General features: G+C 35.6%; 1 protein-coding gene and 1 long non-coding RNA gene across 3 annotated transcripts in view; one reads left to right on the forward strand and one right to left on the reverse strand.

Moving 5' to 3' along the window:
- Positions 1 to 19057, forward strand: part of LOC135689590 (uncharacterized) — a 47726-nt gene that overhangs the window by 24812 nt on the left and 3857 nt on the right. The gene's annotated exons all lie outside the window — the stretch shown is intronic.
- On the reverse strand, positions 767 to 18280 carry LOC135689584 (acetylcholine receptor subunit alpha). 2 transcript variants are annotated; one of them, XM_089116277.1, is made up of 9 exons: positions 18084 to 18280; positions 16837 to 16985; positions 15527 to 15571; positions 13680 to 13789; positions 12484 to 12725; positions 10485 to 10800; positions 9336 to 9438; positions 4538 to 4619; positions 767 to 2892 (listed from the first exon to the last, which is right to left on the reverse strand). In XM_089116277.1, exons 1-9 carry the CDS (start codon positions 18145 to 18147, stop codon positions 2630 to 2632), a joined length of 1374 nt encoding a protein of 457 aa, XP_088972403.1. In that variant the 5' UTR covers positions 18148 to 18280; the 3' UTR covers positions 767 to 2629. The 2 variants fall into 2 exon arrangements, with proteins under 2 accessions (XP_088972403.1, XP_065062940.2); XM_065206868.2 differs by having other exon boundaries at positions 769 to 2895; positions 18084 to 18279.

The raw sequence follows: 19057 nt of genomic DNA on the forward strand, positions 1-19057 counted from the left end.
ACATTACGAGAAATTTAGAGCAACTTGCAACAGAAACTTACAAAAATTATTCATCACGAAAATCCAAGTTTCATGGAAGATACTTTAGCATAACTGTGTCACCTTAACCTCAGGAGGCTCACTTTCACTAGAAATTATAACCAAACACTATAGCATACGGATTAGACACTGTATCATACTGATGTCAAAGAGTATGGGATTCAATTCCCACAGAAATAACCTCAAGCTCAAATATAAAAACTTTAAAGCAAGAATCAAAGCATGTCTGCGATTTCTTGCTCATGTTTAAACCATTTATAGGACAAGTAGGCTATATAAAATGACAGGAAACCTACTTTACATTGATGTATCTTGTTAGTCATTCATCTATTTTTGTTGCGTTGTTAAACATGATTATTGTTAATATATCTAGTTGGTTTTAATTAGCTTTAGTGTAGCTAGTAGAATACGTTTACCAACTCAAAAGAAAGTAAAGGGAAAAAACGAAAAGTCTAGGGTTACATATTAGAAACTGCTCCTGCATAATTCTCCGTTTTAAACAAGGCAATGTTTTGCCATCTTCGATCTTCTCCAAAGATATCTAAACTATAGGGACAATTGGACGATCGATCTCTCACATATTCAAAGAAGGCAGTAGGCAGCTTACGCACTATTTAATCATAACATTTGGTTCCTGTAAAAAGAGGCCATCAAGAAGCCTGAGATACCAACCAAAGTTTGCAGGAAAAAATACAATGAGATACAAAGTGTTCGCCTTTCAGATTCTACTTTCGACGAAAATGGTTAGCCTCCCTACCTTGAGGTGTCTACAAGTTACTTTTTGTCCTATGGGCGTACGAAAGTCATTTTTCTACTAAATGTGTTGTCGTGGTCCTCTAGAGATCATTGCACAAGTAAGCTTATTCGAAACCACACTGTTGTTCCAAATGCTGTATCTGGCTCACTAAGACAAAGGCAAAATTGAACTTTTTCCTGGTTGGCTTATATCCTGACTGCACTGACTATATTTCATTTATCAATTATTTTCAACAAACCACTTACAAATGAATTGGACTTTAAGTTATCAAGACTCTGAACTACATTTCTAATGTCTTGCTTTGTTGAAAATATCAAATCTGCAACCCAAAAAAGCTTGAAACTTTTATGCCAAATTAAATCAACCACTTTGTCTGTGGAGTCTTTAGACTCTATTTTTCGGTGGGATTGTAATTGGATTGGATCAAGTCAATGAAACCTTGAGATTGTATTTTCTATTCCGGTTATGTCTGGTCTTTTTACACTCGTCTGGAGAATTGAATGAGCGACTTGCATTTTAAGGGATGATGCTTCTACCGTGAAATTCAATACTAAGAATATTATCAAATTTATTAAATTTTAACTAGTTGTCTAATCAGACAGCTAAAAAGTTTATTTTAGTACTGTTTCGTCTTGCCGTGAGGCTTGGTGGAGCAGAATGTAATTCGTCATGGTGAACCATGAAAACATGCCAGCTACTAATTACCATACAACCCTATTGCCAGATCTGAAAGGGGCAGTATAGAGGCAGATAAGGGATAAAGTGTGAAATATTTTTAAATATCAGTGAATAAAGTCACCAAGCACTGTTTCAGCAAAAACGTAATTTCTGATACCCACAACCTGGTTTGCATCGAGAGTAGCATAGCGGTGAAATCTTTGATTGGCTGAGAGCTCTGTTCGCTGCAACGCATGATGATGAACTGGACAAAAAATAAGGTGGAAATTCGCTCTGTAGAGGCGAGCAATGTTTTTTGTAGACAATGTGGTAAAAACACGCTGAAATGGTGAAAATGGGCCTAATTCTAGCTCCGAAGCGATTTTGTTGTGAGAATCCTGTGTGCTGATAGGCTTAGAACATGGTAGCGAACAGAGCTCTCAGCCAATCAAAGATTTGACCGCTATGCTATCGAGAGTAGGGACTCTGGCTCGCATACAAGCACCTCAAACCAGCCTCCAACCCAAGAGAATGTTCAAATAGAAACATTTCATCCATATTGCATTCTTTTCCACAGAACATTTGAATAAAAATTATTACACATTTCTTCTTGGGGCACAAAGTAATTTATTCTTAACTTTTGACTTTTACTTGCTTTACATTAACCCGCTTTAATATAGATGAATTTTCTTCTTCAAAGTGGCAAAATAAAAATAAAATCAGAAAGTTAATTTTGTCTTTATTGATAAAAATGAACTAGTGATTAACAATTGATGCTTATTACATATAAAATAAACATATTGTCACAATAACTCTTATTCATATATTTATGCTTGCAAATTATTCGTATCTTCGATTTATTCAAGCAGCAAGATTTATCCTCCGGCTGTTTTCTAAATTCGACTAGACTGGAACTAGATTTCAAAGAATAAAATCTTCACGTTGATATTTGTTATTGATGTATCAGAAGTAGCAAACTTATTTGTGCTTATATTGTTAAACCGAATATCTGGTTTCGGGAGGAAGTGGCTTACTTGTCAGGTCATTATTAAACATAAACCTAGAAGATCTGAGATTGAATTTTACACATGAAACTGTTATGAAGACGGCTTTTTACATCAAATGAACAATCGGTGACATTTGTTCCTGAAAATCTCAATAACTTGACCCCGCGAACTAAGTTGCATAGTCCGGTACCGTTTCTTGAATATCGACAATAAAGCCAGGAACCTGAATAAAGATTCCTCCAATACTCAAGACTATAGCTGCAATATACAGCCACAGAAAAAATCGATTAATAACTTTAGCAGCTAGTTTCCATTCATCACTCACTGCCTCAGACTCAGCATCTTCAATCAATTGCTCTGCCATCAAAACGAGACCACTATCCTCTCCATGAAATGGAACTGTGCGACCTTTCATTTTATACTGGTTAAAGTCTTCTAAAAAGGAAGATTAGGTTTTCAGAATAAAGCTATCAAAATTATGCTATCGAAATCAGGCTATCAAAATAAAGGCAATTGAAATCAGGCTTTTGATATCAAGTTTTTAAATCAGGCTTTCAAAATTATCAATATGTCAAAATTTCAAAATCAAAATACGGCTTTCGATATCAGGTTTACAAATCTGGCTATCAAAATTAGACAATCGAAATCGGTTTTCAAAACTATCTATTAAAATCAGGCTATCAAAATTAGGTTTTCCAATCAAGCAATCAAATTCAGGTTATGAAATCAGATTTTCAAAATCAGGTTATTCCAAAAAGAATATACCCATTCAAATAAGCAAACAGTTGTAGGTATGTATGTATGAATTCAAGAGAAAAGTAATAACAATTCAATGTACAATATGACGGAACAAAATTAAGCAGTTATTGTTTATTTTCTTGATTAGTGAGTCTTACGCGAAGGACCTCTGAATAGAGAAGCAACAGACAAAATTTGAAAAGCATAGAGGCTACAGTATTGTGGCTTACTTTACAGTGAATGCTTTATTAAGCCCTTGGGGGTAATTCATTTTTTCAGACCTAGAGGGGGGCTTGAAAGAAGGGGCTAATTAGATGAAAGGGTTATTGATAATTCAAAGTAAAAAGTTTTAAAAATGTTCTTATCCAACATTTGTTATAAAAATAGCACACAATTGTTCGCATAAAACTTTGCTAGCAGCTTCGAAGGTCTACTACAGTAAATCAATTATAATGTCCACATTTTTATTAAAACCATCAGGATCAATTTATAACCCTGAGAAATCTTCCAAACAAATTTCGTCCGCTGGGATTCCATCGAAAGGATCAACATTAGTATCCTCTTGACTTCCAAAGCTCATAAGTGAATTCTTACATGGACCGTATTTAATGCACATAATCTTATCATCACCCAGCAGCCAAGAGACCTATTCAACGCACATGTTTTCATTATTTGACTTCAGTGGCTAAAGAGGGGTTTTTAATAGAGAGGGATGCTTACTTTAAAGCTTTGCTTCATAAAAGGGGCTTAATAAAGGGGGCTTAAAAGAGGGGAGGTTTGAAAGAGAGAAGGCTTTTACGTAACTATTATAGGAAAGCGTCAAATGTCATAGTTAGTTTACAAAAAGGCTTTGTCGTCTTGTGCTTGACTAGTTTTACTACTTCGTATTGTCAATAATGATTGGACAGATAGACTGAAAGTCTTTGTTATGAATGCGTAAGGTAAAATAATGTCAGGTAGAGTCATGAAAGACGATCGACAGACACTAAAGTGATCTAAGCCATATGTCAATCAAATTTAGCCAACCAATAAGCGCAATATCATCCACACATTAGCTGATCGGCCTACGTTTGATTGACAGGTGGCTAAAGCCATTTAATTATCTGTCGATTGCCTTAAGTACTACGTGCAAGATACTGAGGTTCGTGCAGATTTTAATGAAAAAGGCGAAGATACACTTTGCATAAACTTTTTGTCAACTCAAAACTAGTGAATTAGAGAATCGATTCTTTTTAAATTAAAACCCAAGTAGTTCCATTCATCAAATAATGTTATACAGTATAATTTTTCATGTATGAAGAAACATAACAAGCAACATGGCAGAGACCTAATCACAAACCTTTATCGTCGTTCATCGATGGCTTCGAGTTTTGAGGGGTTTTAATTCTCACAAGATAGGCTAAACGCCGCAGGATATAAACCTGTAAAATGAATAGCAATGTATTCCTATAGAATTAGCCTTCAAGTTTATAAAGTTTACAACAAATTTGATTGTCAAAAATTTAGCTTTTATTGAGTTTAAACCGGCAAAAAATTATAAATGAAAAACTTCACGTAGAATGTCATTTATCCATAACTTTATACTGCTATTTACAAGAAAGCTACAGCCTTTCAAAGCACGCTAATTTCAAAACGAAAAATGTCTTTATCATCCTGACAGCTAATTGCAAAAGTGCAGTTCCGTATTCATTTTTTCTTCAAGTTCAGTTTTATCGTTTTACTGAAATCACGCTCCAGTTTCAAATCAGAAGTTCCTATATTGAAATGAAATTTCCAAATCTTTTTTATTGTGAAATTTCTGGTTTAATTACTCCATAGGTATTTCGTGTTGATAACTTTAAAGGTTTTGGTGTAGCAAAATGGCTTTGTCTGATACTGACATTGTCTGAAAGCTTGTGACATTGCCTAACAGATGAAGAAACCCACATTCATAGACATCTTAAATGGATTAAAAATTTTCAGATATCGAATATGTCAAAACTTTATGAAAATACAGAAAAATATGTCGACTACAAAATAGGATTATGATTAAGTTGCGTGACCAAGGACTGCTTCCCTGCCTTCCGTCAGAATCAGACAGTCCTTGTCTGTAATCCAGGTGTTCAGTATAAAAGTGACTTGTGATAAAATAGCAATTTACAATATGAACTGTAAGATTAGAGCATTAAAGAAAGCCAATTTGAACCCTTTGATGATAAAAGCATTCAATTTATCTTTTGCTGTACATCTTCACAGTAGTGCGTATGAAAAAGGGGGCTAATGGTGGGTTGCTCGGGAGACTCAGTCCACCTTGTTAAATTTAAGAGAGATTTCATGTGGTTCAGCTCCTTCCTTACAGACCAGTTTATTTTTTGTTGGGCAAATTTCTTACTTGGCAATGTGAATTATTTTTGGGAAGAGGAAGTCTAAAAACCTTTGTTTGGAAACAAAAGAATCTTGGCCTATCAACGACTAGCTAAAAAGTTGTCGATAATGCGCATGGCAAGTAGGTTTTGGTGTTGCTTGCTATCAGCCAATCAAATCGTCGGATTTGCCTCCTGTGCAAAGGGGAATTTGGAGCTGCGCCATTCGCGCCAAAATTATTTCAGGGATTAAACTTCACTCCACATCACCGGCCAACAATCGTTGTTTATGTAACATTCGTTCAACATTCGTTCTTCTTTATATTTCTGTGGGCTGGCAAGTTAGACTGCAACACAGACACGCGTTGTGGCAAATCATTCAACAATATCCGTTTGCCAGTCTGCTCGGTTTCTACTTCATAATAGCATAGCCATTGAAATATGAAGAGCAACTTTCAAGAAAGATATCTTCTGATTTGAAGTAGTGTCAACAATCAATAAACTGTGTTGGCACGCCACTACTCCTAAATTCGTCCGCACTTTCATCTTGATGGACACATCAAAGCAGGGGCGGATCTAGACGTTCGCACCGTTCGCACATGCGACAGTCAAACTTTTAAAATTATACTAAGAATCTGTCTCGAGAGAGGTTTTTGCTGAACAACAACTTTTTCGCTTATTGGCAAATTTGTGTTTTGATTCTATTTACTCGGGAATTATGCTTCAGTTATATTTGACAACTGAACACCGTGCAGGAGCAGGAAGATCCAAGGTCTGAATCATGCATGATTTAAACCTGGCCATAAACAGAAGCAAAATCTTAAACACAATCTCTAATTCTATCTCGATCTTGATTCAATCTGATTCAAATCTCAAAGCATCCTGACTAAAAAACAACAGGGTACCAATGTAGTTAGATTAGGGTATTTCGGTGCACAGTATGATTAGTAGCACGTTCGCACCGATTCGCACAGCTTTTGTTTCAAAATATTTAGCCAATCAAATTGCTAGATAGTGCGAACTTCGGTGCACAGTATGTTTTTTAGTAAGGTCGCACCACTGGGCTAAGATTAATCCGTCCTCATTGCGTGTATTGTGCAGTTTTGAGCTTATTTATGCCTGGCATGGGCAAGTTTTTCACTGGAGAAAAGGAATTTTGTGTTATGGAGTCGGCTGGCTACATGTAAAACGAATACGTTAAACCTGGTAATTTGGAAGACAAAGGTCGCTAGATTTTCAGAGTAACATTCGACACGGGATGTTTTCAAGTTTCGATGTTCATTACCTCCTCCATGGATCGAGGGCCTACTAATGTCAATAAATGCACTGGACTGGGGTGATAATCAGTGGGCGATACCTGCGATTTGGCTCTGGCGAAGAAATAATGTTCAGGACGTTGGCAGAGAAAATTTTCACTTAGACAAAACTTTCAAAGTGAATCTTTTCAATGTGGATTTTCAGTTCTTTATCAGCTTTCAGATATTTCCGGGTAATGTTTACTTGTTTGGGTATTCCCCTGAATTCGAAGGGGTTTCTTCGGAGTAAAATACATGTTTACACGCTGATTTGGTTTAGCTATTAAATAATATTAGTTATTAATGCAGGTTTTATGAATATTTGTGTAAATTTGTTCTATTTGGTTAGTTCTGAAAATTCATTGCAATGATGTTTTTTTATTTTTTCGCGTGGCCTGGTTTGTCATCGTATACTATAAACAAATCGAAAAAGACGACTCGAATTTTTGCCTGACTATGAAAGGAAAACCGTTAATACGCTTTCTTGCTTTACGCTTGGCTAAGAAACAACACAAATGATTCTGTAGTATCAATTGAAAACTCAGATAAGGAATAAACAACAGTTTGGCCACGTTCTGAATAAAAGCCAATTTAATGTGCGTGTCGACTGCTCAAATGAGAAGGGGGCGAATATCCTTAAAAACCAAGGGGTGTGGTCACGAATGATATTTCCGACCACACCCTTGTGTGCGACAGTCAGAATATTTTCTAGATCCGCCCCTGCATCAAAGACACTTTGGCCAAACAATATGCGTTTCCATAGATTTGGATATTTCATTCCCTGACATTTTATGATTGAAATTTGTTTATGCGAAGAGGAATTAGGCTCAATCGGTGTATTGGATAGCAACACAACAACAAAAATCATGGCCGTCAACTGAATTCCTAGTGCGGCTGCGCTGTATCGACAACTTTTTGCCAAACCAGGCTCCTTGACAAACACGGTCAAGATTCTAGTCGACAGATCTCCCCAACAAATTAGCCCTGTTTAGCCTAATTTGTAGGGCCAAAAGTAAGAAATTGCCTGTATTGTGTTTTTAATCATCTACAGAAAAATACCAACTATGTACGGACTAAGCTGAAAAACCATCATTGATTATTATGTTGTTTTGTAAAAATATTTTAAGATTTTTCTTAAGGATTGTTTTGAAGGAGAATTTCTAATTTCTACTTGTTGGTAATTCTACATTCTTGCCTCCAAATATCTACAAGACTTCAGGCCATAGTGAAAACTGTTTCTATGAGTCAAAAACAAATCACCGCGAATAGATTGTCGAGCAGAGTGTTGGTGAATATTTGCATTGAAAGAAAGTAATCATGAAAGCAATAGGGAGTTTTCTTGCTAATAGATTCAAAAACAAATGTTGATAGTCTCAGCTGAAAAATTTCTTGAAGTCTGAGAGGTTTGAGCTTTTTAAAAATGGGAAGAGTGGGAGAGCGATGGGTTGGTGTGAAAGCAGGGGTTCTTCACCTGTACAGATTCTATTGAAAATTCGAAATGAAATTGGAAGCATCATTGCCTTTTTCTTTAAGATATACCCATTAAAATACCCCAAACGAGCTGTATAGAATCGTGACAAAGGGACTCAGTTGGATCCTTGAAATTTAATCAAGAGAAGACTAAAGAATGAAGAGCAAAAATAACTAGGTGAAAATTAGATTGTTGATAACTGAAATATTAGGTGATCATGAGTAAATTGTTCTGGCTATGTAGAGTGCAAAAATCATAAAAGCAACCTGTGAATTATGAGACATCAATGAAAGCAAGAACTTAGAGGCTAGAGAAGCCTTAGCTCGAGGGGTATGGCATTTGGAGAGAAGATGCAAGTTTCAAGATATACGGTGAAAGAAGATCCGAAGAGACGACCCTTGCTGGTTGGAAGATATTCGAATATGTATCGATGTATGCTATTTGAACTATTTCTAGAATACAAGAATGGAAAGAAAAATACATAAGAAGAAGTGGCAATGCCACAACGAACAAATAGTTTTCAGGGCTAGTTACTGCCAATTCCATCTACTGATTAGGCCCAAAGATCAGTTTGTTTCGTTAATCAACCAAGTGGGGAGATCCGCTTGTTTTTCGCCTGGGTTCCGTTACGAGAGATCCAGAGAAGAGTTTAACTGTTGTTGACTTTGGAATTGAGAGTTTGCATAACGAATAAGTAAAGAGATATTGGTATGCGGGCTGACGTTGAGATATCTGTTAAGCCAGATGTGATTCTTTGGGTTTAACTTGGCTTACCAAGCTAGACACCAGTCACTGGATAATAATGCTTATATACACCTTCTGTACATAGGTGAATGAAAACTGACCTTTTAATTTTAGCAACAATTTCAGTGATAGCGAGCTCTCTATTACAAACCTGAATTGTAAGAAACGTAACGGAAAAGTACACGGTGTCTTCTCAACTACCTAGCTTTGTGATGACTTTTTTTCAACCACACAGTTTCGTTTTTGAAGTTGACCCTAATAGAACTGAGACAGAATCTGACTTGCCTTTATCCATTTTGGTACCTTTGAAGACGAATGGTGGAAACGAAGAACAATGGATGTGCAGAAAAGAGATATCGACATCGTAACCAAAGTTATTGAATAGTATCTAGAAAAGAACAAAAGAAAAATTGTAGGCGGTATACATAGGCTATTTTACATTTCCCGTGTCCTATTACGCAACAACAGAGAAAAACGACAAAAATTCCATCTTGTTGAAATGAATACTCGTGCAAGAAAATCCACAATTACCCTTTTTAATTTCTGTAAGTGCAAAGTAAATATTATATTTGCTGATTGCTTCTTCAGCCATTACAAAAAGAAATCTGGTTGATGGGTTGAAATCATAACCACTTCAAATGCTGCGAAGCAAAATCTGAGCAATGCGTTTTATGAAAGCGGCGCAACTAAATCAGATGGGTTATCGTTAATTATGTGCAACTACACATGATGATACTTCAGGGTTGTTAAAGATGCTAGTGGCCGCCGGAAGTTCTAAATGTCGATGAAATGAATATTAGACAGATAGATTTCTCACCCGTCTACTTAAGGAAAATCCATGAAGCTCACCTTTTACTGAGCAAATAATATATAATAGCATAGGTGACCGAGAATGCATCATCTCTTTGATGTTTTTATCGTTCAAATTGATTAGTACTAACAAAAAAGAACTCTTGATTTAACAGGGCCGTTGGTGATAGCAGTAAACCTTCACTAAAAAGGTTATCCTGTAAATATATGCATATATAGATATATACAGGATAACCATATGGTATATTATCATTATTCATCAGGCATTTTTTATTCTTTTTCTCTTGGTAAAGAAAGGTTTCTTCAGAATAGGAAGTCCTATGAGAGCTTTTAGAGGCCAGACAATTCGCAACCCCTTACTTCGAACTGAATTAGGTTTTCTCCTTTTTTATTTCTTTGTTGAATTGCAAGCTCCTGACACGTTTTCATGATACAATAATTGAACGGTGCACATAGTGCTCAAAGCTATTCTTTAACTTTTTATAAAACAGCCCGTTAAGTGCCGTTCGTAGCCAGAAAAATATGACGTCACTTTTATTTCTGCAACGCAGGATAAAAATTGCTGCACTGTGTTGTTACTTATATCGATAACAGTGACTTATAGAAAGCATTAAACATACTTACCGCCCCATTAGTGGGACATCCTCAGATGTTTCTGGAATATTCTTAGCAGCAAGTAAAAAGAAAACGGTGAGAGCAAGCATCGATGTTATTCCGACAACCATTCTCTCACCACAGTCTGGTGGTAGTACAAAGATCATGATCATGAGTATAGAGGAAAGGAGACAAGGAGAAAACAGATAGACAAAGTAATAGAAAGACTTGCGCCTTAGTTTGATGATATAATTCAGCAACGTTTTAGGGGTTCTTGGATTAATGAAGGCCAATGAAGTATTCTCCTGTCTTAAGAAGATCTTGTCGAGAGACCAGGCGCTATTTTCTGAAAAAGAAAAGGAGAATATTACCAAAAATACTTTTGGTAGGTACCACAAAGTTAGAACTGATTGCTATCAATCAAACGTGCCATTCTTCCTCTCGCGATAATATCGATCCGCATTTGGATCACCTTAAGTAACAATACGACATTTATACTCTGTGAAGTGTCGGAAGACAATTACTTTATTATGCTATGTGTCAGCATGTGCTATCTTTGTGCTATCTTCAAATTTGTCATAAAACATATTTTGGTAAATTCAATGTGAAATAACAAACAGATATTAATGTGACTTTACTGGCTACTGTAATGATGGCCGATTCGATATCGTACGCCACCCGAAAGAGCTACGTACGTTCGGAAAACTATGAAAATTTCGAACCTTAAAAAACCATAGACTACCTAAGCATGACATCATACAAATTTTGATTTTAGAGCTTCCTTATTTTGACCACGTCATCAGAAAGAATAGCATAAATTACCCCTCAATATTAAAATCAGTTATGTGTTAGTTGAACATTTGGTTTGATACAGCTAAAGAAATATAAGGCCAATGTTGCTTACTGTTAATTTGGAAGCTCCATAAACTTAATTACAGTGGTTTGTTGGGGAAAGAGCCTCCGCTAATGTGGCCATATCTCAGACAATTTGTAACACCTTTAACTTACTTTGCACATTTAGAGGTTTTTCAAAATGTTTTTGGGTTAATGATCAAAATTGAAAAAATTCTAAAAATAGTTTTTGTGACGTCGACATTGCGGAACTCTATATCTTGTGACTTGGAGGTAATAAAACTATCTTTAAACATGTTAAATTCTTCAGATGCCGTCTTTGTCGTCGAAACTTTGCAAGCTTAAATGTTTTCTCAGTGGATAAAATTTTGAGTTTTTACCCGTTATACTATTTGCTTTCGTCAAACATATTTTCATATTTTAGTCGTTTAATAAAAACTTTTTTCAAAATTTAGAAAAAATTATCTACATCAAGTTTTCATAATTTAAATGTTTTTTAGGCTAAAATTGAGATGGTTCAGAAAATACAATTAGCAGCAATTTATTGTTGGCATAAATACTGTAAGTATTTTATAACCAAAAATCATGGTAGGGTGGGTCATAGGAGTAGTAGGGTCGGTTTTTACCAGAATATTTTTTGCAGTTTGCAATTTTTTAAGGGCTGCTGAAAAGCACGCGGAGTGGAAACACATTGTTTCTTCAGGTAACTGGGTATTTTTTTCGGGCTTCTATCGTTTGATTGTATTGCCGATTTCTTTTTTGAAGGCTTTACCGCACGTAGCTGTAATTGCAGCTGTATTTTCACGTACGACAGCTTCATCTTCGATGTGATAATACACCCGTTCCTCTACTTCATTAGCCAAGTTAGGGCTCATCCAACCTCTATGTCTGAATGATTTGGTAGATTGGAGGTATTCCAGTAACAAATGGAAGACGTTTGTGAATAAGTAGTTTCTCGATATTTTGATTAGATACCAAGTCAGGTATTTCAAGCACTCTAAATTCGTTAACAACCTACTGTAATAAGACAAATCTTAATAGGTCATCTAGATTGTTGAAATGTCTAAATCTTTACAAAACTTTTGATTACATCGCAAACCATTACTTGCAATCATTTGCTGTCGATAAAAATTTTGCGTTAAAAAAAATCAAGTACTATTTGTACAAAACTACAAACCAGAATAATTCTGCAATAAATTGGAGACTCCTTCATCATATCTAAGAACAACCTCGGTTTCGTTGTGAGACCAAGAGGAGAGCTTGATGGGGCAAAACTGTTCATCAAATGGAAAGTATCTGACTTTCATTTTGCAATAAGTCTTTATGATAAAGTTGCTGTACCATATGATTTCCCCATCAGGACTAACATGAACTGGTGCGGACATTCCGACTCTCCTTCCACTGTACTCACTTACAGCGCTAAGAATCAAATCAATATTATCGTTGAAAGAAGAGGTTGGGATAATGAATATTTTCGCGTTTCCGTTAAACATGTAAAATGACAACGCAAAAGAAGACATTGTGTCAACTTGATATCCAAGCCTCATATAGTACCAAGAATAAAGCACAGATTGAATCAAGGGGCAATTCACTCTTGCAAATAGCGTACGAGATTTTCCCTAAAACAAAAGGATTTCTGGGTATTTTTAGATAAAACAATAGGATTTTCACAAAAGGTGTACGAGATTTTCTTGGAGTGATTTGTCACTCGGATTGAATCAAAATTGTTTTCCTTATGAAGAGCCCTTTTTTGAATGACTGTCACAGATTCTGACAAACTCGAAATTAATCTCAGTTTATCCGATTATCCGATTATCTTTAGGAAGTTTGGAAAAATGTCAAGTTCCATCTTATAAATAAATCATTATCATCATTTATACCACACATCAGCAAAGCCGTATAGCATTAGGCATATCCATCAAGATATGCAGACCAACTTTCTATCTTTCTCCTTCACAATATTTGCGATGATCAACATGAAAATTATCATTAAAATCGTGACTACTTTATGTATGGATAATTCATTGTTTGGAGTAGGCACAAAGTAGCGGAATTATAGCATACTGCAGTACTATTCGTCCAACACTATTCAAAGAATAAACATCCACACCTGGAAATGAATTTTCTGTTTACTGTTAGTCACTATCCAACATGTGTAATCTCGGAAATACTTGACGAAAAGTTCTTTAGTATGCTATGTTTCCGATATTTCGTGCCATCTTCAAATATTTGCTGTGCCAAAAACCGATTTGGTAAAATCTATATCGATTTTGCTAATTGATCCTTCAGTGAAAGTCTTTTTCCTATGAAAATTACAATACGCGAAGAGCGTTTTGATGTCAAAAATGAACGCATATTCTTAGAAAGACTCACTTATTCATAACAACAATATCTGGCGTCCATATTTTTGATGGGCTCAGCAAAATCTGTGAAACATTTCCAACTTGCGTCATGTTCCATTTCAGGCGATGGTCCTTCCATTTCTACAAAAAATCAGCCAAGTTTTCATTTAGGGCAAGTAAAATTATCCCAATTTATGTAAATATATTTTTTATAACCCAAAAAGCCGAAGATGTAATCTGCAATGGTCTAGGGAAAAGGAGGAGATTTTGCAAGTTCAGACGGTTCTTTTTCAGGGTCAAATGCTGTTTAGAAATCGATAAGAACCGCCTCAGAGTTTAAAGCTACAGCAGGGAGATCAAAACCAAAGTCCAGCAAAAAATTCATCGTTTTTCAGGATAATTTACTCGAAACCATCCGCTAGACACAAATTAAGCGAAGCAAGGTATTGGCGTTGAATGCTCAGCTTTTAGTTTTCAGTGGCCTTTCTTCCCTGTCTTTCAATACATGACCCTCGTGTTTTCTTGGCTCAGAGATCTACAGAAACAGCAGCGAGTATATGTGATGGTAGCACATTGACGGAGGCGCTCTGTTTTGGGTAAAAATATGGGACGTCAACGATCGCTAGAAACGTGTTAAAAATATCAGATATAAGAATACCAGATCCTAGCAACAGATTATTTATTTGTTCAACGATACCACGACAGTTCCTAGATTTCTTCAATAAGACGGTATAGCTTTACTATTGCAATAACGTGTGGATGGTTGTCTAAACATTTTTTCAAGGATATTGTTCATAAGAATGCTCAAGCTCAGAATCTTCAATTTTTTAAGGATATTTTAAAAATATTGCTCAGCCTTAGTTCTCATATTTGTGTCTCAATTTTCAGCAGTTGCCTGTTTTGCTTTGTTCACAAAAAACCTTTATAGCTTGTATGTGAATGATTTTTCAAACAATGTAGTAAACGGTGAACTTTATATGTTCGCTGATGACATAACGATTTTTATGTTTGGATCTAGTGTTGATGCAGTGTGCATCGCACTACAAGATGTCATGAGCGAAGTTTACAAGTGTTGCTATTTTAAACAAATTACAGTTCATGAGGGCAAAACAGAAGCAGTGATATCAAATGGAAAGAATTTCATGGGTCCACTTCAGCCAATAACTTTTGGAAATAAAGGAATAGATTACAAAAAATTCTCAGACTGTCTCGGTGTAAGGATAGATAGTAAGCTATCTTGGAAACCACAAATTAAAGAAAGTTGCAAGCGACAAATAAAAGATAAAAAGGCTTAGACATTTGAAATTCTTGTCTAAGGAAGCCTTGGAAACCATCCACTTTAAGACAGTAATACCGTGTGCAACATATGGTATTGCTACCTGGGAATCACTTGGAGACAATTTACATTAGAGCCGCTACAATGATCCATAACATTCCAAAAAGAGTAAAGAAACATGACATTCTAAGTTATGTCGGTTGGCAATCATTGAAATATATGTATACTAAAAGACTACTCATTCTGTCCCATATTACATTTTACGATTTGGGAATTCCCGAAATAAATACTCCTATTGAAAAGGAACAACCGAATTGCAATCTGAGAAACTCGCTCCGATTGCTGGTAGGTCGTCCTAAAACAGAAATTGGTAGGAAGTAATTTCCATACAAAGCTGCTATTGCATGGAATTTGATACTGGAAAAAGTAAAAGTTAATCAAAGTGTGACCAAATTCAAAATGGAACTAAAGTCAATTAAAGAGACTGTACAATCAATAACATACAAAAAGGAACATTGCTGCTTGTCAGCGTCAAGTAGAAAGAGTGACTATATTTACTTTGAGATTATGTTTATTTTAACTGACAGAAAGAACCCAAATACCTGAAGTAAAAAAACGCTTGAAGTGAGAATCTGACTCTTCTCTTCCTAAAAGACGAAGAAGAAACGATCCATGAATAAGCTATTAGATTCAACAATAGTTGGTAGCCTGCAGGTAATGCATTAAAAGGAATTCGCACAAAGCTTTATCGACGAAACAGGAAAGCATTAACATTCCTTATCAACGCAGAAATGACTAAGTTCAAGAAAGTTTATCAACAGGTCTTTTCGAGGTAGCATGCTAAAGGGCTTAGCGAAGTTAAAACTCTTCCTCGCTTTTGTCACTGGGAAATCTTTTGGGATTGCTTCTTGTGCGGCAGGATGTTCTAGAGCTCTTTAGAGATTTACGTTTATCATATTATGTTATAGCAGACGGTTTTTAATAAAAGAAAACGTGTTAACTGTCTTTGAAATTTTTTAAGCACTTCTCAGCAAAAGAAGATTATTCCCATTGAAGTTAAGTATACATTGCCTCAAGCGCTTTGCTATTAGAATATACAATCACTGCCAAAACTCTTGGATCTACCGATCGCCGTGATAAACTGCATTGTAAGCAACATTGTTTTAGGGGGGAGTGGGGTTTGTCTATAAGAAACACGGGAAATATACGAAAAAAGCAAAAAATTAGCAAAATACGTAGGTGTTCCAAGGAGTTTTGGCAGAGATTGTAGATTTCTGAACCAGACATACACAACTCAGTAATGCCCTAATAGATCTTATCTGGATTTACACGGCCACAACGCTGAGATGGCAAATGAAGAGGAAGCATTGATACCAATAGAAGCTTTTTCTAGGCTTTGAGCAGTCATGAACAGGCTACTTCTAAGGAAACATCATGCCACGTTCACCTGAACCGACGACGAGTTAAAGTTATTCAATGATACTTCATGGAAAACTTTTGTAAATAAAAATATTTTTATTGCACCCAAAAGAATGACTTTTGTTGCAAAACATTACTGATACAATGTGGCTCAGACTGAAGCCTTATCAGACAAGCTAGTGCTGTGATAAAATTAGCACTTTTTTATAAAAAATGTTAAATTTCAGATCATCAAACAAGTGGTGGTACGGTGCTTAAAGGCGCACCTAAAAGAAGGATTAGATTTTCCAGAATAAGGGAAGTAGTAAAATAAAAAAATAAAAGCGAAGAGGAAAAAAGAAATAAAAATTTCATATTTGAAAGAGAGATGTTGAGATTTGCTCTTACCAGCTGATCAAAGCATATCGCAACAAACATTTTAACAAACATAAATCTTATTCAGTCACCAAAATGCTGCTTAAATTACTTAAATGACGTAACTCTTATTACTCACCAGTTCAAAAATCTGTAAAAGCCTGATTGTTACCGCGATCTTTGTTGGTTTCTTCGTACTTTCATGCTCTACAGGACGCACATGATTTGAATAGTTTGTCAGCAAAGTCTCAAGAAGGTGCTTTTCGTCTTGAAGTGAATAGGCCAGATCTAAAATTGGTTGAATACCAACACTATATTAGTGTTATTACATAACAATAATTAATGAACTATTAAGTGTTCATCCAATGTAATATCTGTTATTGTCAGACTGTCCTTACTGTATACAGCATACAATTAAGTTGAATAGGTTTGAAACACTGAGGCAATCTTGAAAGGATTTTGGCAGAGAGCAGAACCAACGCAAAAGACAACGAACAAGCCAATAATATGGAAACTCGTCCAATGATATCGAAATGAAAAGCAAATGAAATTAATTTTTTATTTTGATTATCATGCTTTGATTAAACTGTTTGTTTACATGACATTGGATTGATTTTTGTTCTTTTGTTTAGGATCTGCCTACCATGTTTATTCACATTCTTTATCTCGAGATTGTAATGACACTCTTTTTAAAGTGTGCCTTTCCCTTAGCAAAATAAAAAACAAGATGATTTCGAGAAAGCGGACATCTTGCCTTGAAGATGCTTTCAAGACCCATTATATCAAGCTCTTGCTGAAAATGGAAACAAAAAATTTCAGGGGAAAAACTCCATTCTTTCTGGTACTATTTGTGATAAGTTGCACCACTCTTTTTCCAGTGGGTCGAATAAGGATCGTTAAACCATTTACTAAAGTAGACTTGGAAGCATGCAGTTGCAGAAACACTGATATTTGGAACCTACAGCTATAAATTACTTTAAAATTTACGATTTATTTTGTGTTAAAATCAAAACATGAGTGGTTTATACACCATTATGAAAGTTGAAATGTTTTATGACAGCACTTGAAAATATATTCAATCAACGAGAACATTAATGAATAGCAGAAGAGCTCATTGCTGCAGAGAGTTTAATTCTTCAAAGCGGCAGGAAAGGCAGGAGAAACATTATAAAGCAGTTTATCATTTGAAAACTTGTTTTACATGTAGCATGGCAACCTTACATTGAAAACTAACAGAGTTTAATGTACGGCCTAACCTTCTACCTTCAACGATTTCTGATTGCGGTAGTAACACTAAGATATTGTGATTGTGAAATAGATGCTAGATATAAAGGCTAGGTATAAAGACTGTATGTGCAGTCCAATCGTAACTAGAAGTTAACTCACTTGATAAATAGAATATCGTAGTAAATCTCAGCAAACACTGTATACTCAGTTCCATGATGTGCATTTTACAGTTGTCTTCTGCGGGATAAAAATGTAGTGGCGGATGAAATCAACGAGAACGTGACGGATTTTATCTTTAATACCTTTATGTTTTTGATACCAGACTGCTACTTGGCAGACTATGACGGAAAGAATAAGAACATGCCGGGGGGATGCTTGTGGGAAGTTATAACAAGGCGGGAGATGTGGATGAGGGACTTTCGCTTGTATTTGATATTACCTGCCAGCATTTCTATCGTAATAAAATTCCTAAGGACAATTAGGACAGGAGTTTTTGATTGAAGCAATCATGCCATCTCGTCTTAGTTTGCTGAAAGTAAATTTTCATATGGTTGAGTCAACATATATTTCTGCGAAGATTTACGACAAAATAAAAATAGTGTAAAAATCGAATCTCACCTTTTTTCATATAGCAGACGCTTGTGTATGAAAACTGTTATGCTGCGAAAAGTATAAGGATGCTACCCCCTGGAACAAAACGAGTACCGATTAATAATGAATGTATAGAGGTTGGTTGTTGCCTTCTATATCACTCCGATTGAGAGTTGTAAATACAGCACCTGCTTCAATCATTTAAGAAATGTTTATAGAACGAATGATTTAGGAAATTTGAGAACAATCTTTGAGTGTACTTCTATTGCAGGTATTATGTCGAAGACCGTTCGGTGTTGTTTGCGGGAGTTTTTAGTACTATGATGACACGATTGTGCGTAAACCAACACCGTTCGTGTAATAGGAAATGTTTCTGACTTTTCGTGCGATCTTGAGATATATTAGAAGGCATTTTCTGAATTTGTAAATTTGTAAAAAGCATCATAATTACACGATTTATTTTACAAAATAAATGAGAGTTAAAATCTACGAGAAATTATCAATACAACAACACGCCCTAGCATTGCACGCAAATGCAGCTA

This window comes from Rhopilema esculentum, chromosome 5 (genome assembly GCF_057945365.1).
Source record: "Rhopilema esculentum isolate cy_ngs chromosome 5, ASM5794536v1, whole genome shotgun sequence".
Taxonomy (NCBI): domain Eukaryota; kingdom Metazoa; phylum Cnidaria; class Scyphozoa; order Rhizostomeae; family Rhizostomatidae; genus Rhopilema; species Rhopilema esculentum.